The 26,652-nt window shown below is 37.0% G+C and overlaps 1 protein-coding gene across 1 annotated transcript; it reads right to left on the minus strand.

Moving 5' to 3' along the window:
* Window positions 1-21,152: 21,152 nt before the first annotated feature.
* LOC149813574 (Tetratricopeptide repeat (TPR)-like superfamily protein) lies at window positions 21,153-24,618 on the minus strand. Its single transcript, XM_089991149.1, has one exon. It carries the CDS (start codon window positions 24,581-24,583, stop codon window positions 21,752-21,754), a length of 2,832 nt encoding a protein of 943 aa, XP_089847275.1. The 5' UTR covers window positions 24,584-24,618; the 3' UTR covers window positions 21,153-21,751.
* Window positions 24,619-26,652: the final 2,034 nt, after the last annotated feature.

The raw sequence follows: 26,652 nt of genomic DNA on the forward strand, positions 1-26,652 counted from the left end.
AGTTTAATAGGAAATAGTACGGTATGTTTTAAAGTTAACAACTATGAAGAAACCTGTAACTTTATTCAGAATATAATTATGCATTGTCAAGGTATATTTTCATTCAAAAACTATGTGAATAAGGTCTTTGTTTCTCTTGATTACAGTCTCCTCGTGTACGTGGGGCAACGATTACCTTAAATAATTGTGATATTTTAAGGTATATTATTCATGAGTTATATTTTACCTGGGTGTTGAACTGAGCAAGATCGAGAGAAAATCCACTATGACGTATACATAATATAGAATGCATCCTGGACTAGCTACAATAGTTGAAAATCTATCACCTAAGACACATTGATAGCCCCGGTCTCTTATCCTCCGAGTACCTGGAGACTATTGGGACACCTTGTTCCCATAAAACTAATATTGTCACTCGATGTTTGTACTACCTGCCTCGTAGTCCACAAATTTGAATGGGTGACATTGTTCTTATTATAGAATCTTGTCATTTCATATCTTTCATATCATATTTAGGCAATTCAGGGTACAATAACGCTTTCAAAATAATCATGATTCATTCGTAAGTACCCAACCCATTCAGATGTTGCTTGGGTGCTTTAACCCATATGAGTGTTTCGCCTGTGAATGAGAACATGACATTATAAGTGTGTGGGTGTATTCATGTATCCTGCATAGTAGAGTACCCCTTTCGCACCTTATGAGTTTGTATCAACCCAAGCTCGTGTATGAGTCAACCTAAGTACATGCATGCCTATATTATATCATATGCCATACACACAACATGCCCAATGGCACCATACATGTTCTTTGAACCCCCGGCTCCAACATGAGCCAACATACGTGCAAATCATGCATCATTTCATATGTTAAAAAAGAAAAGACATAATCATGTTAGACTTGTCTTGACGGATCAAGAGCCATGCATACATCATGTATCACAACTATTTAATATTTTAAGATGCAAGCATCGATAGCAGGGTTTTGTGACCCATAGTTGTACCAAAATATTTATTGCATGCATCATCACATGGCATTTTAAGAGCATATCATCACATGCATTAACATGGTAATATAATTATACATGAATTATAATCTTTCTTATAAAAATGACATATGTGATCTAATCATAAAAATTTTTATGCATGCATCATCAAAGTTCGTAAAACTTGTGAAAGCTTATAATTATGCAAGAACCCATAAATATTTTAAAAGCTCAAATATTTTAAAAGCTTGTAAATATTTTAGAAGTTTATAAATATTTCAAGCGCTCATAAATATTTTAAAAGATCATAAATATTTCCAAAAAGCTCATAATTATTTTAAAGGTTCAAAAATATTTCAAAAGCTTGTAGAAGCTCATAATTTATTCAAAAATGCTCATAAAAGTTCATAAACATTTTTTCTAAATATTCAAGAGTTTGGGAGCATTTCAAAAGTTTGTACAAGCTCGTAATTTATTTGAAAATGCTCGTAAAAGCTTGTAAACATTTCTTCTAAATATGTGAGAGTTTGGAGCATTTCAAAAGTTTGTAGAAGCTCATAATTTATTTAAAAATGCTTGTACAAGCTCATAAACATTTCTTCTAAACATGCGAAAGTTTGGAAACATTTTAAAAGTTTGTAGAAACTCATAATTTATTAAAAAATGCTTGTGAACATGTTTTTTAAACATACTAAACTTTGAGAACATCTCAAAAGCTCATAGAAGCTCGTAAGAGCTCATAAACATTTTTCACACAATATAGATATATATTTCCATAAATATATATATATATATATATATATATATATATGTGTTTATACACATGAAAATGAGTATTTATATATATTATATAGCTATTCAAAAATCAATGAAAGAACTCTACCTCAGGGTTTCAAAGAGTGAAAAAAGGTTGCGGTGAAAGGGGCGATGGTGGTGGCTTGCTTCTTGAGGTGGGGGCATAATGCTCAAGGCAGGGACACGGTGGTGCCGTTCCCATGCCATCCTTTCTTTTTCCCTCTTTTCTTTTTTTTCTTTTTTTTTCCCTTTATTTCTTTCTTTTTTCTTTTTTTCTCCCTTTTTCTTCTCTCTTCTTACTTCGTAGCTACCGACAGGGGGTGTCGAAAAGGCAATTCTGACCGTTGGCGGTGTGAGGGCACTGGCCTTTTGGCCCCATCAAAAGAGGAGGCAGGAGCTGCGGGAGTGGCAGGAGTGCGAGGGCACTGGCCTTTTGGCCCCACTCCTGCCATTTGTCACCCGAAAAGGAAGAAGAAACAAAGGCAGGAGTGGCGGTGACCCAGCTCGTCCGACTGAAATGGAGGCCCACAGTGGTGGGCTGTCTTGGGTGGAGTGGCGTGCAGCCTAGTGAAAATAAGTGGGGGAGAGGCGAGGGCGGTGGTGCCCCTGCTGGCCTCCTGCCAGAAAAACAGAGAGCGAGTGAGAGAGGGCTGAGAGAGACATGAGCGAGTGAGTGGGAAATCGAGAGATCAGAGAGGGTAGTGAGAGAGGGGGGAAGGGAGATGGTTGAGGCCTCTCCCTCCATGTCCTTTTTATAGGGAAGGCAGGGGTGGAAGTAACCCCCGCCTTTCTAGGGCTGCAAACGGCAGGTGAGGTGACCCCCGTCTCCCTCCCGCCTCGTGAGGTGCAGGAGGGTACAGACGCCCCGGGCGATGGGGGAGGTGACACACGTTGTCTGTGAATCGAGGGAGGAGACATGAGAGAGGAGGTCATGCGGTGTCGCCCCGATCCTTCGACGGTTCCACGAGATAAAGAGAGGGGGAAGGCAGTGCCGGAGGTGTTGACCACCGTAGGTGTTCGCCCGACCACCTTGTAGTGCAAGGGATTCCGAGGGGGCACTACCAACAAGGATGCCAGCGATGGCGCCGGTTCGTGGAGGAGAAGATGGACAAAAAAAAGGGGGTTTGGTTTTGGTTTTGGGTTTGGGTTCTATTTGGATACAAACCAAATTAAGTGTTTTGGGTATTTGGGGTTTTGGGGTTAGATTTGGTGAGACCCATTTGGGTCTCATCAAATCCAAAACCCTATTTCGTATTATATATATACACATAATGGATTTATTTGGGTCCTAAATGGATTCAAATTATTCTTTATTAGATGGGATCCATTTGGGACTGAAACTGGTCCTTATCCTTGTTTTTTTAGTACAATCCATTTGAATCTTCTAAATGAATTCAAATCTTATATTTCTTAGTGAGATCCATTTGGGTCTCTAAATGGATCCAAACACTTTACTAACTTAGCAAGACCCAATTGGGCTTCCAAGTGGATCCAATATTTTGTTTTCTTCTCAAGATCCATTTGGGTTTCTAAATAGATCAAAGATGCTTTTTATTTGATAGGGTTCATTTGGGTTTTCAAATGGATTCAAAATATTTTCTTTTTTAGCGGGATCCATTTGAGTTTTCAAATGGATCCAAAATATACTTTTCTCAGGGGATCCATTTAGATCTTGCAAATGAATCCAAATCTCTCCTAAGTCTAGTTTAAACCTAGGTATGGGTTTAAACGTCACCCAAATCTGTTTGGGTTGACCTGACTTGTTCGAAGATACAAATAGTGTGGATCGAAGTATCATAAACCAATATGGGTTTGTTTGAGTTCAGATCTACTCCCTGATTCCAAAATATATTTTAAGATTCAGTATGCTTCAAGCAGATGTTTCAAACTTGGTTCACCTATGGGTTGATTTCCCTGAATCCCTCATCAAGATCCAAACTCAAATATTGCTTTGAAAAAAACATCTAGATTGTGCAAAATAATAACAATAATCATAAATTGCATAATTATTAAAAGTCCATTAGCGAAGATCCATAGACAAGTAAATCCCTCAAATATATATAAAATAATCATAAAAATTCTTGAAAATTATACACCAAGGCATTGGTAGACATGGGTGATATGCACAACATTTCTTTTGAAAAGGTTGAGCGATTGGGGTTATATTGAAAAAAAAAGAGAACCAGATGAAGGCGGTCAACTCCGAAGCCAAATCTATCTATGGGATTATTCACGATGCGTCGATGAGAATCTTGAGTTGGTCTGAAAGGACCACATTTCCTACAAAGCAATAAGGTTTTGTCAAATCATCATATGAATGTTGTCAACTCAGATCAGTTGGGTAAGGCTTGTGTCTTTTTGAAATTGGATTTGCGATCAGGTTATTAGCAAGTTAGAATTGTCGAAGGGGATGAAGCCAAGACCACCTGTGTGACTCCTTATGGGGTATTTGAGTTTCTTGTTATGTGGCTTAACAAATGCGCCTGTGACCTTCTCTACTTTGATGAACAAGATATTTTACTCACACTTTGACAAGTTCTTCATGGTTTACTTGGATGATATAGAGGTTTATAATAATTCAATTGATAGGCATATTTGACACCTTTAGATTGTGTTTCAGACTTTGAAGGATAATGAGTTATACGTAAAATGAGAGAAATGTCTATTCAGCTAGAAGGAAATGGATTTTCTTGGCTATATTGTGGGAGGAGCCATACTGGGGATGGATCATCAGGTGGTCAAGGCAATTCAAGAGTGGGAGTCGTTTGCCAGTCTCTGAGTTTCATTCTTTTTGGGGGGCTTTCCAACTATTATCAGCGATTCATTCAGGGATATTCTTTGATTGTCGCCCCGCTTGCAGATCTACAAAAGGACACGTCATGTGTGTGGTCTAATTCTTGATAGGAAGCTAAATGCGTATTGACTGAGGAGCCTGCGTTGAAGTTGTCAAATTGCCTAAGGTCATTCGAAGTGCAGACTAATGTGTCTTACTTTGTGATTGGAGGGTTGTTACTATAAGAAGGACATCTCATTGCATTTGAGAGTCACAAGTTGAAGGATAATGAACGATGTTGCATTGTTAGCTAATATGCATTGCCTCCACGTTTGGAGACACTAACTTTTGAGGTCGCAGTTCGTTGTGCGCACTAACAATGTGGTGATAAGTTAGTTTCAAACCCAGAAGAAGCTGAGTATGCAGCAAGCTTATTGGTAGGAATTTCTTGCAAAATTCGACATGACCTTCGAGTATAATTCAGACCGGACCAATATAGTTGCAAATGTCGTTGAAAGGCGAAACTCATAGTGTTGCATGATAGAGAAGGCGACACTAGCCAACCGACGAGTGATCTTCTTGAGCAAGTTCGAAAAGGATTGAAGAATGATTTGATGGCTCAACAGATTATCACTTTAGTGAAAGAAGAAAATACTTGGAGATTCTGGTTGAAGGATGATTTCCTCTGCACCACTAAGGATCGATTGTATATCCCGCCGTGGAATACTTTGCGAAGGCGCTTGATGCAAAAGTGTCATGAAACGTGCTGAGTCAAGCACTCAGGACAATAGAGAACATTGGCATTACTGAAGTGTGCATATTATTGGTCGCAGATGTGTAATGATGTTGATGGGTACGTGCATACTTGCTTGATCTGTCAACAAGATAAAATTGTTAACCAATGACCGAAAGGATTACTAGAGCCACTACCTATGTTCAGCCTGAGAATGTATCACCATGAACTTCATTGTCAGTCTTTATTTTTTAATCCTATTTCATGAAAAACATACTTTTAAGCAGTGTTGTGATAGGCGTATGCCTCAGTACTTGAAGCGTACGCCTCAGAGGCGAGGCGCACGCTCAAGGTACTGAGGCGTGCAATGATATGCAAATTGCCCCTCATCAACCTCCAGAACCCCCTCCTTCATCCCCAAGTCTTCCTCCTCCGCCCGATTTGTCGGCTGTGCTAACCCCAAGTGTCGGTGGATCCACCGCCACGTGCCGGCCAACTGCTCCTCCGCCGCTCCCTGCCTCCCCTCCCACCGCTTCACTTCCATACTAGTTGTGAGAGGTGTACGCATACGCCTAAGAGGCGAAGAGCAGGCTCAACTCCTCGCTTCGCCTCATCGCATTTAACAACCTTGCTTTTAAGACTTGGACCAAAATTACCATATGAGTCTAAAAGAACACCATCTTAGAACCATACATGGGCATATTTAATGTCTACGTTGGTTGGGGTCTAATTATGAAACTGGATTTTTTAATTAGATTCATAATTGCAGCGCACATGCATCACTCATCTTTTTTGAAGTAAAATGCTTTGATCAGGCCAACTTTCGTCATATGTGTCTATGTGAACAAGCTCGTCATCAAACTGCTCTCCCAAATCCATAAGTAGCATTATGTGGAAATAAAAGGGCCCGATTCAACCATGGTTTTTGCTTTATTTTGAGAGATCTAATGGTGGAGGAAAATCACAGTTGGTGTATCTTTTTATATTAAGAAAGATTCTAATTTAAATACTTTATCAGTGCGTTGTTTAGTGTTTATCCATCAAGATCCGAATCCTTATTTATTAATGATAATTCTGTGTATGTAAAAAAAAAAAAAGATCCTGTGCAGAGTTCACACAAAATAAGAATAATTCAGTAGTGGACCTATATAATTTTATGTCATGCATTTGGTGTCCATGCCGTGTTTTTCCAAATATTAATTCTTTTTAATTTGGTTCATCATCTCCATCCGAAGATCCAGCCATGATACCGATGCCAATCTATCAACCGGTTATTTTTGTGGCAGATATCTGACCCAACCCGAACCCATATGCTTCGTGTTTGGACATAAAAAATTCCGACCTGTATTATTTGGGTTGACTCGTGCTTGACCTGATTAACAATCCAGTCTGGTTACCACCGTGGGGTCGCCGCCGTGGTCAGATGGTTGTGAAGGTGCTGAGATGAAGGTGTCAGATCAAATCCCGCTGGCGCACAGGTGTGTCCACCGATTTCAGAGGTGGGCCAGTAAGGCAGGGTGGAAGTGGGGGCAGGCCATCTGGGGTTTTCTTGGTTTCAACCAGGGCTCGTCAAAAAAAAAGAGAGTCTGGTTTTTTATATAATTTTACATGGATACGTGCAAAAAAAATCGAATTAGCTTAAGAGTTGACCTCTTCCGCATGAACGCATCATCTATGGGCTCCCCCCTTAGGGGTGCAATCAGGTCAGTTTCGATTCTGGTTCATGTTGGATCTTGTCAGGCCTATTTTCTAATTGGATCTGAAAGTTAGATATGCACATGACCCAAGTTAGTTCGGGTCTGATTCCATGTTTGATTATCACTAAAATAATACCCGTATGGGTTTCCTGGTTTGGGTGCAAATCTGGTCATGTTCAAATGAAATAGACCTATTTTTTAATTGGGTTTTAAAAAAATATACCTAAACCAGAGATTCTGGTCTGGGTCTAGATCTAGGCATGGCTAAAACCTGAAGACCCATTTGGGTCAACAAGTTCAGAGTGGTTCAGGCATAGTGGATTGGGTCCTAAGAACTGACCCAATTTTTTGGGAAAATAAAAAGGCTTGTTCTTTGTGCTCCATCGTGGGGGATTAACGTTTTTTGGTCATCCCCAATTACAAGAAACCACTCAAAAATGCTATAATGGATACTTCTTTAATCAACCTATGTGCACATTACACCATTCAAAATGAAAACAAAAGAGAGGCAACACCTTAAGGCAGCAAAAGCCAAAAGTAAAATTTCATGGGGTATGCCTATATGAGAGAGAGAGAGAGAGATTGCAAACTACGCAAGTCCCCTATCAACCATCCAACATAAGTGCCATTGGGAGGTAAATTAGCTTATTGATTGGAGCATAATAAGCTCATCATCAGTAGTTCCTTGTGGGCATGGATCTTGGAATGTTTCGGTTAGGGGTGGGCCACTAATGGATCGGGCCGACCGGGCCATTGACCAGGCTGACCCGATCAACGGCGGCCTATTTAATAACGGGCCAGGTTTTGACCTGATTCTTAGTGGGCACGGGTTTAGATAAGCTGCCTTACTGAAATTATTGGTTAATGAGAGAATAACAAGTTCTCATGCAACTAATTCTTAATTAGTATAATTAATTAGTTAAATAGTAATAATTAATAAACAACAAGTTCTCATGCAACTAATTAGGTAAATAATAATAGTTATCCAAGTTACTATGTAATAGTCAGTTTTTAAAAAATTTATATTATTAAAAAAATTAATAAATAACTCAGGCTCATCAGGCCACCTGAGCCCGACCCACATATATAAGGGGACAGGTTTTGGCCCAGTACCTAATGGGTCCGAGCCTAAAATTATGGCCCAAACCCGGCTAATGGCCCGACCCATTTACTAACGGGCCAGGTTTTGGCCTGGTTCTTAACGGACTCGAGTTTGAAGATAAGCTCCTTGACTGAAATTATAGGTTAATGAGATAATAGAAAGTTCTCATGCAACTAATTCCTAATTAGTGCAACTAATTAGGTAAATAGTAATAATTAACAAATAGCAAGTTCTCATGCAACTAATTAAGTAAAAAATAATAGTTATCCAAGTTACTATGTAATAGTCAATTTTTTTAATTTTTATATTATTAAAAAATTAATAAATAACTCAGGCTCATTGGGTCAGCCTGAGCTAGACCCACATATATAATAGGTTGGGTTTCGGCCTAGTACCTAATGGGCCCGAGCCTAAAATTATGGCCCAAACCCAACCCATGGCCGACCTGGTCGGGTTGGCCCCTCGGGCTGCCGAGCCGGTTGCCCACCCCTAGTTTCGGCTAAGGTGTAACAATCAACTATTTTTTTGTGCGCTAAAAAACAAGAAAATAATGCAATTAAATCACGTTATTTTTTTAATTTGTTTATTTTAAACTATAAATAATCTAATAATGTTTTTTATTTTGTGAAAACAATACCAATCAACCAAAAAATATCCAAAAATAACCATATTGTCCTTCCAAAATGATACATTTTCTGAAATGCCCCATAATTTGCAAAATCCATCTCATGTCCAAAATCATAGATGCCTAAATTTTTTAGGTCGTGCGATATATCGGCACGCTTTCCGGATATCACAAACTCTCACTAAAAAGTAGATTTGCATGATAATTGTGCAAACCTCACAAATTTCTCATAAACAAATTTGTGAATCTGGATAGTTTTTATCCCAACAAAGTAGATTCACACATTTTTATTTCGCAACACCCATGCAAACTTGTTATTGAAATGTTTGACCTCATAAAGTTTTTTGCATGTATTTGTGGATCCAAAAATTAGCGAGTAGGTCATACAAAACTCTTGTAACTGAAATCCTATGTGGATTTACAAATACCGTACGACATATATAGTATGACTTTCGCAAGCCACTATGTGAATATCCCTTAAGTAATTGATCATCTAGGAGGTCGGCAAATGTGTGACAATATTCACGTATATGCTTGAGGACTCGTATATGTGAATGTTGGCACACATTTATAAACCTCCTTGAGGATCAGTCACTTAAAGGAGCTTCACATGAAGGTCACGGATGTCTTATTATATATATGAGAATGTTGCCACGCATTTGCAAAACTCCTTTAGGATCAGTCATTCAAAGAAGCTTCACATTCGCGCGAATGTTGTCACATATTTGCAAACCTCTTTGAGGATCAATTACTTAAAGGTAACTCGTGAATGTCTTACTATATGTGCAAATGTTATACGATATTTGTGAATCTCCTTTGTTGTGATGAAAACTATCTAGATTCACAAATTTGTTTATGCGAAATTCATGAGATTTGCACAATTATCATGAGTATATACTTTTTAGTGTGAGTTTGAGATATCCATGTGGCATATGCCATGTCGATATATCACATGAACCTTAGAAGACTCTCTAATGTGAAGAGTAAAAAGGTCTTAAAAAAGTTAGGCATCCGCAATTTTCGACATGTGAAAGATTTTGCAAATTGTGAAACATTTTAGAAAACATGTCATTTTGGTCGTACAGTTATTTTCCAAAAAACTATTTATGTTTAGTAGGTCTAAAGATTATCACATTTTAGAGTGTAGAATTAGACCTATTATCTATGAACTTTGGAGCGTCAAATGGGAGGCCGAGGCAGAACTAGAAATGAAAGAATGAGTGTACATTCATTTTTAACATAATTTCTTTAGTTTAATAACATCATTTTATATAATTTTTTACATCAAAAACTGACAATACATGCTAGCACATCTCAGGATTAGGGGTGTCAATGGGTCGGGTATGACCCAGACCCAACCCGTATACCAAACTCTCTAGAGTCAGGGTTTGGTGATAAATAAGATGGCCTGATTAAAATCTGGGTCGGACCTGAAGGATCCGATTAATGTATGTATGGTTTATGAAATTTCATACCAGACCCGGGCCTGATCCAAGTTCCAATTAAGATCTGCAAATTTTCAATGTCAAAATGATACAAAAATATTATTTTACTGGGTCTGATTCATGTAATCTTTATAGGATCTGGGTATATTTCTGTTATAGTGGGTCCGGATCCTGTACTGTCATCTTAAATCAGGTTTGAGTCTGGTTCTACTTGGGTCCAAACCAAACCCGATCCGTTGACACCATTGCACGTGTACAATAAATACTTGTTGCAATATTCAAATTTATTATTCCTGTTATGTGATAAGCTTGTATGTATTCTCTTTAAACACTGGGTTTGAACTGCAAATTTGATTTGGTATGCAAATCATTATGAAGACACTCTTTTTAATCAATTCATAAATATCATATCTATTTTTGAAGTGATGTGTTTTTTAAGTTTGTGATATTTGCGATTTTTCTGTGTGCTTCGAACCTTATGAGAACTCATCCATGTGTCAGAATCCAACATTCCAAGAGATAGATATCTATAAAATCAAGTATGTATATATCAGAATTTCAAAATAAAACAACAAAAAACTCATAAAATATATTTAGCATGTTTTATTATTATATATATATATATAATACGGTTGGATTTTGTCAATTGACTGGATCATTATTGAATGGAGAAAGCCCACAGGCATCCCATGGTAATGGTGACGTGTATGTATTGTTTGACAGTTCAGCAGTCAACTGCGATCATCTATTCACAAAAACTGTTTTCTATTTCCTGCCAACCATTTCAACCTTCACATAGACTCGAAGCAGATTGTGCAAATCTAGGCCGTCCGATCCTTTGCCACGTTATTCAAACTGTATCTAAACGGAGGAAGTCAACCCATTCAAAATTTGAATGACAAAAACACCCTCGAATTTCACTCTACTTGAAAATTGCCACTCAATGTAACTTCATGGCAACTTATCAGGCACACAAAACAATGTCACAGGGATACGCCATTTTCGCTTCGTGTCTAAGGACATGACGTGGAACGAGGATGCGCGTGACATGCCCCTGACACGTGAGGAAAATGTTTTTATCTCTTTTTAATACTTTATAAGAATATATCTTTATATTTTAAGAACTGTTTTTAATCAATATATAAAATAATAAAAAATACATGTTCTCATGTCCTAGTTTCCAAAAGTTTTGCCGACTCCTGTCACAAACTCGTGTCATCGCGCAGGTGTCTTTGTGACATACCTAATCAATTCTACAATGTATCTTTCGTGAATGATCACCACAAGCTTAGTCGAGTCGCTCTGAGCTAATACAAATGCTGAACAAAGACAAGAATATCGTATGTGCCATTTTAGAGAGGTATCTTTTAGTGACTATCTCGTAATTTACTGAAAAAATCAAGGGCTCTTTGCATCCTTCTGCCTCACTTTGCGCCCTACCATCGAAATAAACGTTCTAATCCAACCGATCCCTTCTCTTATATCATATTTGCAGAGGGAGAATGAGAGGTGGAGGAACAGGACGAGAAATAAAGGAATCTCTCTCTCTCTCTCTCTCTTTTATTGTTCTTCATCAATTAAATAATTCTTTTTTCTTGTTCTTCTTCACCAATTAAATAAATTAAGATGAGTCGTTCGTGTCCGACACGTCAACCCATGAAAAGGAGCACGTCGAGCCTTCCCAACGTGGTGAGCCCGAGATCACACCGACGTCTTCCCAAGGCCTCACATTGTTGTTGGTCCATGGATCTGGACCTTCCCTATGAGCCCATTAATCGGATACCAGAAGAGAAGGAGGTGGTGGCCGCGTTCTCTCCGGCAACACTGCAGCAGGTGGCCGCTGAGCCTCGGCTTGTGCGGTCCGGTGGCATGAGGAGGGATTGGAGCTTTGAGGACGTGAAGAAGGTCAAGTACATTATGGTCTAGTAACCATTATGTCCCTAATTCTCTATATGCTGATTGCGTAAGTGTGGTACTTGTTCATCAAAAAATGGCCCACATTTTCCTCGTAATCATAGGTGATATAAACCTAGTCTTAAAATGTAAATATGTCTTAACTTTATCGCCTTAGACATATATTGGCCATTTTTTATGACGTTGGCCAGGGGCATGTTTGAGGTCCTTGTATTGGGATAATAAATAATTGTCTTTCTTTTGTATCTACTTAATTGTTTTTTAATAAGGATTAACTGTTAGTATTGGAATCGTGTGGTTATAAAACTAATGAACAAATGGTTATAGATGTAGATTGATGTGTTTTAATGCCTTGTCTTATGACTGTCTATGTGAACATCTTTATTGTAACATTCTTTTTTTTTTATCAGCAATTTATTGTTGTTTATTGTTGCCATGGGAAATATTGAAGAATTTGAAAATTGAAGAATATTAATAAAATAATGAATTTCCCATTGAGAACGGAAACTAATAAAACGTAATCAATCAAATTTTTCATGATTGGTTTTTGCAAGTTTCGACTTTTGTTCATTTATCTAAATGCAGATACTATACAACATGATTTGATGGACATTCTTTTTGGACTTGGATAGGAAAAGACCCCATAATTTCGGATTAGCTTTTCACTTTTTTTTGTTGAATTTATAACCCAAAGAAACTGCACCCAACATGAAAACCTGGTCACGCTGGCTCAGTCTGCCAGGCCTACAGTTGGAGGCGTAAAACTCCAAGGTTAGAACCCTTACCCTTGGGGCCTATGCTGGGCATCGGCTTGCAAAGAGGGGTGGAGCCCATGGGAATCGAACCTTGACCACCCCTCTAGTGGCCAAGGCCCCACCCTACTACCCAACCCTCCTTGGGGGATTAGCTTTTCACTCTTATTGGATCATAGGTTTAAATTTGCATGAATAGTGCTGGATGTTGCTTTTTATGTCCAAAAAACCCCATCCCACATCCAATCATTTATTCAGATATCTAGGGAATGGTTCCAAAGCCCACATGATTGAAACCATCCTCTTATCAAGAGAACAAAAACAGAAAAAAAAAAAAAACTTCTTGGAAATGTGAGGTAAATGACTACTTTGGCTTTTGGAGAGAGAGAAAGAGAACTCTTATGGGGCCCACACATTGACACGATTATGATTAATATTTTTAATAATATTTTAATTAAAATATTAAAATAATACAAATAGTTTTTATAATACAATGGTGAAACAATTATTTATTTTGTAAATAAGGTAGTTTGAGTTTAGCTTAATATATAGGTTTAGGGCTTCAATTTTATTATTTTGGACTTCAAAAAATAAATTGTTTGTAAATAAACTAGCTTGTGCTCAGCATGTTGAGTTCGGGCTTTTCATGAGCTTAAACTCAGCTCGGCTCAGCACAAGAAACGAGCTGAGCTTGAACACCAGTCTGCTCAGCCCGTTCAACTTGTTTACCAGCCCTAGCCATGGCCACCTTATTCTTCTAAATAATTGTCAACTTACTAGATAGACCACCAGTCTACAATGCTTTTTCTTTTTCTTAATTTGCACCTTACCAATACTATTTACATTAGTAGGAAACACACTTCGGATCGCGCAACTGCAACGCACAAACAGGTTTTTCAAGAGCTTCAAAAATCCGAAGTTCTCAACCCCGCAAAGTTTTTGTGATGGAAAATTTTGAGGTTTTACATCAACTCAAACTCAATGCAATGTACAGTTAACCACTGACCAAACCACCGTTGAACACTGTGAACTCGGTAAGCTAATGCGAGAAGAGATGAGCAAAAATGAATGTGTATTCATTTACTTCTCTGTTATAGGTATATGTATACAATCCCATAAATGTAAGGAGGCAAGTATAACAGAAAAATAAAATGGAATGTAGGTGTACAGATATCGTAATCTCTGAATATTCGGGTAGGTAGGTAACATCCCATATCAATAGAGATCATCGTAATCTCTCAACATTCAGGTAGGTAGGTAGGTAACATCCCATATCAGTTACATTTTACATTAGGTAACGCCCCCAGGTCGTGCAAATGCGTAAGACCCACCTTGCCTAAGAAGGAATGAAAAGAATCTCACCCCAAAGGGTTTTGTGAAGATGCCCTCAAGTTGCATCTTTGTAGGGATGTGAGCGGTAGAAATTGTGCCCGCTTGCAATTTTTCCTGTATGAGATGGCAGTCCAGCTCAATATATTTAGTACGCTCGTAAAATACAGGATTGGCTGCGATATGAAGGTCTGCCTGAATATCACAAAACAACTGCATGGGATGAGAGGATGCGTTGTGCCAAGATCATTGAGTTAATGGGCTTTAACCAAATTAATTCATAGGCGGCAGGGGCCATGGATCCATACCCTGCCTCAGTAGAAGACCAAGACACCGTATACTGCTTTTTAATTTGCTCTTCCAGGATAATGGACTATGTCAACAAGGTTAGGGTTTTTTGTGCTACTTTTCAATTATCATTAAGCATAATGTCATTAATGAAAACTTGATTTTTGTTACCAAACCTCTAAATCTTTGATTTTTGTTAGGATTTAAGTTTTGTATTTTAGTTTTTCAAATGACATAAATATTTAATTGCAGATTTTTTTTAATTAACATATTTATGAATGATGTTTGTTAGGATTTATGTTTTGATTTGATTTTTTTCAAAATGACATAAAAGTTTAGTTTATGGTTTAAGTTTTTTTTTGTGTGTTTTATTAATTACCATTAGGCATGAATCCATGAATATTGTGTGATTTGATTTTTGTTAGAATATTAAGGGTTTTTATTGATTAACATAAATACATAATTTATAATATTTGTAGAAATTATGGCTTTGATTTGGTTTTTTTTAAATGACATAAATGTTTTGTTATGGTTTTAGGTATTTTTTGTGTATTTTTTAAATTAACATTAGGCATGAATTCGTGAATATTGCATTATTCAATTTTGGTTAGAATATTAGAATTTTTATGTTAATTATCATAAATGCATAATTTATGATGTTTGTAGTAATTAGGGTTTTGATTTGGTGTGTTTAGAATGGCATAAATGCTTACTTTGTGGTTTTAAGGTTTTTGTGTCATTTTTTTTGTAATTACCATTAGACATAAATTCATGAATATTGCATGATTTGATTTCAGTTAAAATATTAAGATTTTTTTATTAATTAGTATAAATACACAATTCATAATGTTTGGAGGAATTATGGTTTTGATTTGGTTTTTTTATAATGACATAAATGTTTAGTTATGGTTTTAAGGTTTTCTATGTGTATTTTTTTAATTATCATTAGGCATGAATCATGAATATTATGTGATTTGATTTTGGTTAGAATAGTAGAGTTTTTTTCTTCAATTGTCATAATTGAATAAGGTATAATGTTCCTAGGAATTAGGGTTTTGATTCGGTTTTTTAAGAATGACATAAATGCTTACTTATGGTTTTAAATTTTTTTGTGTTGTTTTTTAAATTACCATTAGGCATGAATCCATGAATATTGTTTGACTTGATTTTGATTAAAATATTAAGGGTTTTTATCAATTAACATGAATGCATAATTTATTATGGTTGTAGGAATTAGGGTTTTGATTTGGTTTTTTTTAAATGATGTGAATATTTAATTATTGTTTTAGGATTCAAATGGGAGATGAATAAATGAATGGTGCTTTGATTACTTATATCGAGAATGCCATATTTGACAACATCAACAATAAATAAATTATTAATGATTTTCAAAATATGAAAACTCAACGTGGTCAATTGTAAAAAGTATAGTTAGAATAACTATTTGATTTTTTTTTTTTTGAAAATATATTTTTAGTATAGTTTATTAGTAATTATGTTTTCCTTTTTACTTGTGTATGTGCCAACCCTAGTTTAGATTCCTAACTCTGCCACTACCTGTGGGGTTAGAACCAAGCCAACTTTAATTATGATGGTGCAACCTAACCATCCAGCGATCTCATTGGAACTTTAATGTTACTGGATTTTTAGGGTCTGAATTTTACTAAGCTCTTCCCATCTTCGCTGGTTGGTTGTAGAGCTGTCGATGGGTCAGATCAAGGTTTGGTCAAAGTCGACCCGAATCTGCCTATAAAGATGGAACGTGGAGCAGGATTTGAGTTCGGAGATTTCTCAGGTCAGATATATAAGAAGCCCATTTCGGATCAGATTTCATTTAAATATTAAACCAAATCCATCACTAAAATATACTTTCAGGCTCATCGGACCAGATTCTAATATGCCCAAAACAAATACTTAATGGATATTTGTATTATTATTAACAAGTGAAAATCACTGAACGGTAACTTAGGGTTGCTCCCAGACATGTGGCATATTGTTTGTTACCATAGATAGTAAAAATGGTTCGGATCACGAATTTCACTCAAACCCAGCTAAGTTTTACAGAGGTCTTCCTTTTAGGTCCGAAATCATTTAATTAGAATCCAAGTGACCCCGATTGACCTAGTTGGTTTGGTTCAAATGGGAGCATTATCTTCGAATCAACTACCACCACGGGTTTTACCAACTCTCGGTTTCTTATTTCTCTGTTTTTTAGAGTTCTTCCAGATTATGTTGTTTTCTGGGTCCAAAGTTAGTGTCAAAATCTGGTATAGATCTTGGACTGCAGAAGATTTTCTTGGTTACTTCCCGGCTATGACCGGATTTTCTGTTTTCCTTTTCCGGTATCAGAATCCTATGCTTCCAGCACCATTCGATTGATGTTTACTTTGAGTATACTTATTATTTTGTGCTTCCTTGTTGGGTTGTGTTCCAATCCAAATAGGTTCTTTGGTGAGAATTTTATTTCAGATCCTTTTTCCTGTCCCGTGTTCCATATTCTTACGAATTGGGTCACATAAGATCTTTTCCCACAAGAAAGTAGTTTTTTTGGGTTTCAAAATTTCTCATTTTGAAAAAAAAAATGAGTGTTTGTTTCCTGCTGCTTTTGGGTGGAAACCCTAGTTAGAATGATTGCTTGCATGATATAACCAATTTATCCGCCTAACCATCTTAACCATTTCAAAAATCATAGTTGCGTATGTTTTTTTTTTTTTTAAATATATGCCTGTAGATATGTTATAACATTGATTATTTACTAAAATGAATGCTTTAACAAAAAAAACTGATATCTTACTGTAAAATTTCGGTACCATATGAGTAATTGATGTTTCAATCTCTTTACAGACTTATCTAAACAACGAACAAACATCTATTCTAATACAACTTTTGACACAATGAATTTTAATTGTTGATATCAATAGTTAAAACAAAGGGCCATTTTTCTAGTTCCCAGCAAACGTTGTGCAGCTAATATGCCCGCTATAGTTTTCATAAACCATTTTTGCCACCTTTAAGCAAATATCCACATTTATCTACCATTCTTTGCTTAAACTTGGTTTGATATTGATTATGGAGTTAAAATCATTGTGTTATCTTAATAATAATTTATTCTTCTATCTGTAAGACATACCAAAGATTCATTGTTGTTGAGTGCAGAAGATTGCTAGAGCAAGGCAAGTTTTCATTTATCAATCATGTCGTTTGAAACAATGAAAATGTTCTGATTATGACTACTTATGTTTGAAACAATGAAGTTAGGAAAAGGATGAGTTAAGGTCAGAACTAAGATGGATTTTAGTTGAAGGGTTAATGGTAGTAAAGTGGTATCCCATGTGGTAAGCGGGGTCTTGTGCTAAGCTGAAGGCCCAGGTTCCAATCCCTCTGCCACATGGGGCTTAAGATATATCTGGTAGGGGTCTGCCTAACCTCAGCTTGCCTTTCAAAAAAAAAACATCATGGGTAGATTTGCGTAACCCTGGTTAAAGGAATATGATATTTTGAAAAAATAGAAAGTTTTGGTGGTTGTCTGAAAATTACCTTAAATGAATAAAAAGGAAAGGCTTCCCAACTTCCCAATTATTGCATTTCAACCGTCTGTTTTTTATTAACATATTTCAAATATTTTCTGAAGTATAAACTTTTTTTCCTTGAAAAAATAACCCACCTAATGTTATACTATTAAAGAAATAAATATTGAGGGCGTTTTAAATATTTTTTTCTGACTAATATGTCAGCCAGATTAAGCTTAAGCTTGATTAGACACACAGGAGGAATTTTATTTTGGACATAAATCAAACACATAAATAATGAATTTTCACAGTGATGCGGGTGAATTAGATGGCTATGACATCACAATTTTGGTAATCTAAGATTAAGATCTTTAATAATTGTGATACTATTAGCAGTATTCTTGAGTTTATGTAATGAAGTTAAAATTGATTCATTAATCAATCAGTTTTTCAAAAAACAACAAAATGGTTATGAATAAAATCTGATCTTTTTTTAATCGGACCATTTCAAAGATTGTTTTTTATTTAATTTTATTTTATATACAAGATTGCACAAACTATTGTGGTATAAAACTCATGAGTCGTACTATGAAACTTTAGGAGAGGGTGATTGAGTATAGGTTGACGAAGGTTGTCATGATATCGGAGAATCAATTTGGTTTTACACCTGGAAGAACTACTATGAAAGCTATACATCTTCTTAGACAACTTATTGAGAGATATACAAAGAGGAACAAAGATTTGTATATGGTTTTTATTGATTTGGAGAAAGCATACGATAGAGTACTTAGGGATGTTCTCTGGTGGACAATGATGAAGAAAGGTGTTTCTCTCAAGTACATTAGTATAATTAAAGATATGTACGAAGGAGTAGTAACCAATGTCCGCACTTGTGGAGGGGTGACAACCAATTTTCCTATAACGGTTGGGTTACATCAAGGATATGCATTAAGCCCTTTCCTATTTGCTATAGTGATAGATGAGTGTGCCGTGGTGTATGTTGTTTGGCTGATGATATTGTTTTGATTGATGAGTCTAGAGCTGGGGTTAATGCTAAGTTAGAATTATGGAGACAAGCATTGAAAGCAAGAGGTTTTAAGTTGAGTAAGAGTAAAACAGAATATATGAAATGTCGGTTTAGTAAGAAACGAAGTAGTGATTGGAGTTTAGTGAAGCTTGGTGAGCAAGAAATACCGGTGGATGACTATTTCAAATATTTGGGATCTATCATTCAAAAGTACGGAGAAATTGATGGAGATGTAAATCATAGGATAAAGGTTGGGTGGATGAAATGAAAAAGTGCAACTAGAGTGTTGTATGATTGTAAAATGTCATTGCAGTTGAAGGAAAAGTTTTATAGGACAACAATTAAGCTCACTTTACTATATGATACGAAATGTTGGGCTGCCAAGAGACATCATATTCAAAAAATGAGTGTAGCTTAGATGTGTATGCTTAGATGGATGTGTGAAAATACAATAAAAGATAAGATTCGAAACGAAGAGATACGTAAGAAGGTAGATGTTGCATCCATTGAAAATAAGATGAGAGAGAATCGTTTACGGTGGTTTGGACATATTCGGCAAAGGCCTAATGATGCTCCAATTAGAAGGATGGAGAAATGAAAAAGTATATTAGTTAAAAGAGGTCGGGGTAGGCCTAAGAAGACTTGGATGGAGATGATAGGAAAGGATATGAATGCTTTGAACCTCACCGAGGACATGGCATTGGATAGAAATGATTGGAGGAGAAGGATTCATGTGGAAGACCCAGAATGATTTTCTTTTTTTGTTCATATCGCCGACCCCAATTGTTTTGGGATGAAAGCCTAGTTGTTGTTGTATAATCATACTTTATGGCAAAATCTAACTGAACCAATTCAAGGCAGAATTGCCCTGATTCGGCCAATTCGTGTACATATGTGAAGATGGCCTAAAGGACCCCTAATTTGTTTCATTAAGAGTGTGTTTGATTGCTTGGACAGAAAATATGTCTAGCACAAACAGAACACATGTCCTGTCCAAAACAAGAAGTGTACTTGTCCAATGTTTGCTTCGACAGGACAAGGACGTGTTCCTCATTTCATTTTTGTTGTACGGCCAGATAGCTTTGTTTCATATCGTACAACTCAATCCACCCTACCATATCAGTGTTTGAACAAGTTCGAATTGGATTGTAGCCCTGGATATGGATCTCAAATTAGATCCAAACATCAAAAATTGTTTACAATGTGGACAATTTGAGAAAAAAATAGGAATTCATATTTTTGGATATACAACTGCTTTAACGAGAAACATATTGGATCTAATTATTGAATATGTCAAAATAATATGGATTTTAGTCCCAAATATGGAGTTCAAACTGGATTCAAATACCAAAAAAAATGTTTCCATATTGGGTAATTTGAGAACAAATAAGAATTCAAATTTTTGGATATACAAATACTTTAATGGGTATCATATTGGATCCAATTATGAAAGTATGTCAAAAATTTTATGGATTTTAGCCCTGGATATGGATCTCAAACTGGATCCAAACACAAAAAAATTGTTTAACCCTAATTCAACCATAAAATCTACCCTAATTTTAACAATAAATAAATCATAAAAAATTAAAAAAAATCATGCAAAACCCTTATATTTAAACCCTAAAATTAGTCATATTCCATTCACAACAATCAAACCCTGATTTTTAACCCCAATGAAACCTTAACTTATTGTAAGACTAATTCAACCCTAACTTACTGTAAGACTAATTCAACCCCTTCCATTCGCAACAATTAAACCCTAATTCAACCCTAACTTAGTGTAAGACTAATCAAGCCCTAATTTGATTAGGGGAGAGAGAGAGAGAGAGTCCCACCATCGGAAGAGGGCGAGACGCCGGCCGAAGAAGTCTACCTGAGGTTGGGGGATCCACGGCCGTGCAATCAAACACGCCCTAAGGAGCCAATTTCAATCAGAATCGATTGATTCAGCCCGATTATTGGTTTTATTCCATTTCCAGGTTCTAGCCTTCATTCTGATAAATATTCATGGAATCAACTGAAACACCTAGGAGACGCTCAACGCAATGTCGTCATTATGCAACCTTTAATTTATGAGCTTCGTTACTCCTGTAAAACGTGCACAGAATTCTCAATAACAGTGGACATCTACAATGCTGAAGTTTCAAGTTTGTCTAAGCATTAAATAGACCATGGTTTATCCTTAACGTATAGACAACCAAATAGTGCATCGTATACTTGAACATATTACAGCTACCATTTGAATCTATACAATGAAATAGCACATCAATCTGCACATGACCTTACAATTTTAAAAATAATGGTCAGTGTATCCGTTCAAAGCAAGGTTGTCAGACTAAGAGGCTGAAACTGGAAACAATGTGGTAAGCGGAAAAGAAAGAGAAGTGAGGTATTTTAAAATTTATAGGAAATGACAAGCGAAGTATCAATTTAGAAGCGAAACAGGAATAAAAGAAGAAAGCAATACGATAAGATGCAAATAAAAACTAAAATAAAATTGATTAATCTTATATTTCATGATTTTTCATTAAAAATTTTAATTTTTTTGTTAAAATTTAACAATGATGGTTACTAATTTAGAGAAAGCATACGGGAAGTGAGTGGAAGCATGGAAGCATGAGAGGAAGCACATGGAAAACATGAAAAGAAACATGAGAAAAGCATATAAGAAGCATGGACAATGAGTGTGAAGCCTAAGAGAATAAAAAAAATTATGAATTTCAGAGTAGAAGAGTATCGTGCTTCCTAAGTGAGTTTATGAGAAGCATGGTTCTCACCTACCTAAGAAGCTTCTGGTAACTCTCGTTCAAAGCCTTCCACGAGCTCACCAAGCCATCCCCATCTACTCTATGAATATATTCAGCAAGAACGCTATTTATGAAACTATCAGGTGTAACTCCACTATTGATCATCTTATCATAAAGCATTAAGGCTTCTGTTAATTTTCCAGCTTTGCAGTAACCATGTAACAGAATGCCATATGCCATCAGGTCAGGCATCAAGTCCCTGTCTAAAGCACACTGGAAAAGTCGTGATGCTTCTTCCATTCGACCTTCACTGCAGAAACCATTAACAAGAGAACTGTAAGTAATGATATTAGGAGAAACATTGCCCTCCAGCATCTGTTCATGAAGATCATATGCACTTTGAATATCTTGAGCTTTGCAGTAACCATCAATCAGGCAACTGTAGGTCACGACGTTTGGTAGAGGGCCTCTTTCCAGCATAGTGTTGAAAATTTGTAATGCCTCATCCATCCTCCCGTCTTTGCAAAATAAATCAATGAAAATGGTTAAAGTAACAATGCTAGGTTCCACCCCTTTGGCCTTCATTTCTTTATACAGCTTTAAGGCTTCACCTATTCTCTTTGCGCTGCAGTAGCCATTGATCAGGGTGTTATATGTCACTACATCAAGCTTTGTTCCACGTTTGACCAACTGGTAAAAGAGATGAGACACCTCTTCCAAACGCCCTTCCTTGAACAAGCCATTAAGGAGGACGTTGTAGGTCACAATATCTGGAAAAAGATCGCTTCTCACCATCATATCGAAAACTTTGAATCCATCCATTACCTTCTTCTGTTTACAGAAGCCATCGATGAGAGCGCAGTAAGTCACGACATCAGGTAAGAAACCCTTCTTTAGCATGTGAAAGAAAATATTTAAGGCCACTTTCAACTTCTTCATATCTGCTATGGCCTTTACAATCACAGTATAAGTAACGGCATCTGGGAATAAATCATTATCCTGAATTTGCCTAAAAATCTTCGATGCATCTCCAATTTTTCCCATTCTGCAAAATCCGTCCACCAATATGTTAAACATAACAACATTGGGCTTCAGGCCACCATCCATTGCCTTTAGAAGAAACCGAAGTGCATCTCTCATTAGCTTTTTGTTGCTCAACCCATTTATCAATATGCCAACAACAACAGCATCAGGAATATGACCTTCTTGCATCATATGCCTATACAATTCTAGAGCCCCATTAATGTTCCCAATGTTGCATAATCCCTCAATCAGATTGCTATATGTGAGAATAGAAGGTTCTAGTCCACCCTTAATAATCCTACAGAAGAATCCAAATGCTTCAGTAATTCTACCCTTTTTACACAACCCATCAATCAGTGTGCTATATGTAACTATATTAGGAATGACGCCTACCTTCATTATCTGTGTATAAAACTCAAAAGCCTTCTCTAGATTGCTGATCTTAACATATCCATCTACAATGGAACTGTACATAACCACATCTGGTTTAAGCCCCCTCACAAGAGCAACACCAACAAGCACACATCCCTCTTCCACCCTGCCTAACTTGCACAAACCATCAACAAGTATGCTATAAACAACCAGATCAGGAGCCACATTCCTTTGCAGCATAACATTATACAGTTCAAGAGCCTCCTCCACTCTTCCAGACTCATAACAAGCTTTGATCAGAATGCTGTATGTGACAACAGTGGGCCGAGGGCCACCTTCTACAAAAGCAAGAAAGAACCTCCATGCCGCTTCAATGTGGCTCCCATTGCATAATCTGCCCAACATCTTATTGCAAACAATGATACCAGGAGCTGCCAACCTTTCAAACAATATCCGATGGAACTGCAAAGCCAACGACAAATTCCCCTCCTTGCAAAGCCGATCAATAATACGACAATATGATTCGCAATTCACTTCCGTCATCTTTCCTGCTATTTCATCAATCAGCTTCTCTGACTCTGTTGCCTGCCCACAATGATATAATACAGGGATCAACATACCTAGCGTTTCCAAATTGGGTTTGATTCCTTTTCTCCCCGCCAACGACACGCAAAGTTTTGCATCACCCACTTGATTATACCTCAGAAAACCTTCAATTAGAGCATTATACGTCATAATGCTGAAACTACATCCCTTCTTCTCCATCCCCTCAAGTAACTCCTTAACCTTATCGACATCACCATTCTTGAATAAACTATCAATGGCAACCTTAAAAACAGATTCATGGCCACAAATTTCCCAAATCAAATCAATTCTATCATTCTCCACCGCTGAACCAACCACCATTTTCAACGCATCGTCCGAAGGCAAAATCCCCACATCCCGCATTCGTCCCACGATCCACACCGCCTCATCGATCATCCCAAGACGAGCAAAACAGATAGCAAGAAAGCTATAAACAGTCCCGGGGTTCGAACCATACTCCCCAAACCCCACACTCAGGGCATCGAAAAGATCGCAATTTTCTCCGTGGCGCTCGATCATCCTCTCGACGACCCGGCCGGCGGGCTCAAGCAAACCCCATAGCAACAAGATATGGGTGATGCTACAGAAGGATGATGCAGAGTGGCTAAACCCACGGAAATTCTGCTCGGACCATTCGAAAAACCGAAGGGCCGAATTGGGTTTCGATCGGAGACGGTGGAGGATCGGTCCGACGTTGTTGGGTTGCAGCTCGTTGGGGGGAAATCGATCGAACGGATCGAATTTCTCGCCGGAAAGGCCATCGAAGACATCGTTTTCTTCGGTTTTGGGGTTTCTACAGATGGGTTTCTTGCTGAAGCTAAGATTGAATGCAGAAATGGAGGGAAGAGAGGGCTTTTTGAGTACCTTGAATGCCGAGAGCATTACATCATTCTTGGGACTCAGAACAAACCCTAGCAGGAGCTCCCTCCCCCTCGAACGGTAGAGGAGAGGGTGGGTTCTGCCTAATTGGTATTTATAAGAGGTGACTACGTGGGTCCGGTAGGTTCAGGTATTGGCAACTGGGCTGGACCCAGCCAACTAGTCTCGAGCCTACAGTAAGGTGGGTCTGGACTTCTCTCCCGGACATAGTCACCGGAAGCTTCTAAGAAACTCAACATACTCGCTTTGGAAGCATGAATCCATTACGTCCTTTCACAAATGAAGGCCCAACCAAGTTTCTCAATTCCTACATCAACTACCAGAGTGCAATTTCTTAAAAGCTGGATAAACCCAAGTTTTTTGTTTTATCAACCTCCAAAGTTGCTACTTATACAAGTGGTAAGTTATGAAACTTTTCTTCTTTATTTGTTGGCCTGAATTGTAATTCACATGTTGCATAATGCAGTTTTATATAAACCTTCATTAATAAGTACGTGAAAGAGAATCGCTCTATGAATATATTGATAATTTGCTTGAACTTCATCATGTTATGAAGATTTAAGGTAACAAATCAATCCAATGTCTTTTCTTTCGGGCTTTTGGAAAATAAATTGATCAGTCTCTTATCGTTATTTCAATATTTGATCATGATTTCAATAAATAGTACTAGGTGAGTTCTTGGATTACCTTTCTCACCGAATTTTAGAAACTTATAAGAAGCATCATTGTCTTTATCATCATACTCTTTAGGTAAGAAGTCCTCCACATAATACTTCTTTCCGTCTATATTCACATATTTCATTCTGGTGTTGAGATTTTGAATCATATCCTTGAGGGTTTTGATTTTCTTGTTTGACTCTGAAGATCTAGTGTGGATCGGGCGAGTTACTTGGTATCTCTGAGCTCTCTTCTCCTGAACAGATACTTGGGATTCACTCAAATATTCTTGTTCTTGGGTACCTCTGTCTTTTTTCTCTTTTCATGTTTCTTAGGCCCGTTGGTATTTTTCTTTTTGTTGTATTTTTATCACTTTTTTTCATCTTTTTTATATAATGCCTCATCTAGGACAATTTATCTTTCTCCTTGGTGAATAATCTAACCCGAGAAGTTCTGGAGACTCGTATCCTGACTTACTTGTTTGTGCTGGAGTTGTTCGTTTCATAATTCAGAGGAAGAATTTTACGAGGAACTCAAGAATACCGCCGAGAGCTAGACTCCAATTGTTCTGAACCCTTTTCTTTTCTTCGAGCATCTTCAAGCTCTCTAGGGATATCAGTGTAGGTCTCTTCATCCAAATCCACCTCAAAAGCGACATTCAACACGGTAGGATGTGGCATCCTGAAAGTAAGTTTAAACAAGTGAGATGGCATCCCATAAGTGGGATTTCCCAAAGGTTATTCCTCAGGAATTGATGAAGAATTAAGTTTTCGGGCGTAAAATCGGGTATTCATGATACCCCAAATAAATGGTTCAAGACCGTTCCAAACAAATAACAAAAGATTTTCAAAACAAATGGCTACCCTAGTTTTTTTAAAAAATGATCAACGAATCTGTGAGGTCTCTTCGGGTTTTACGGGTTAGGGTTCACTTCCAAATCTAATACCGATATACCCAAACTAACAACTTAAGGGTACTGATATGGATTATTCGGCTTCAAATGGTACTGCCACCGATATACCCAAGCTAATAACTTAAGAGTACTGGTGGGGGATCCAAAAATCCAAATGATAGAATAAGGAAATTTTTAAAATCCAAATAAAATAGGTCCTCAATCCTAAAAGAGGAGATAAAAATAAGAATAGCACAAAATAGATCGAACAATGTTTCACTATAATTCTAACTTGTTGGAGGTTATATTTCTCATATATTTTAAATGACATGTATTTCTCCAATAAGTGTTTTTAAAAATATGATAAAAACCTAATCCTAATGTGAATGCATGCATCTAGTGCAAAAGGACCTTGTATTCGTAGAAATAAAAAAAAGATCTAAACGAATCCTTAAAACAGAATAAAAAAATGCTAGAAAAGCAAATGAAAAGGTAGAGGTCTACGAATGGTCTTGCTTGGGAT

The sequence above is a fragment of the Nuphar pumila genome, chromosome 16, assembly GCF_984573655.1.
Source record: "Nuphar pumila chromosome 16, dmNupPumi1.hap1.1, whole genome shotgun sequence".
In the NCBI taxonomy this organism is placed as follows: Eukaryota; Viridiplantae; Streptophyta; class Magnoliopsida; order Nymphaeales; family Nymphaeaceae; genus Nuphar; species Nuphar pumila.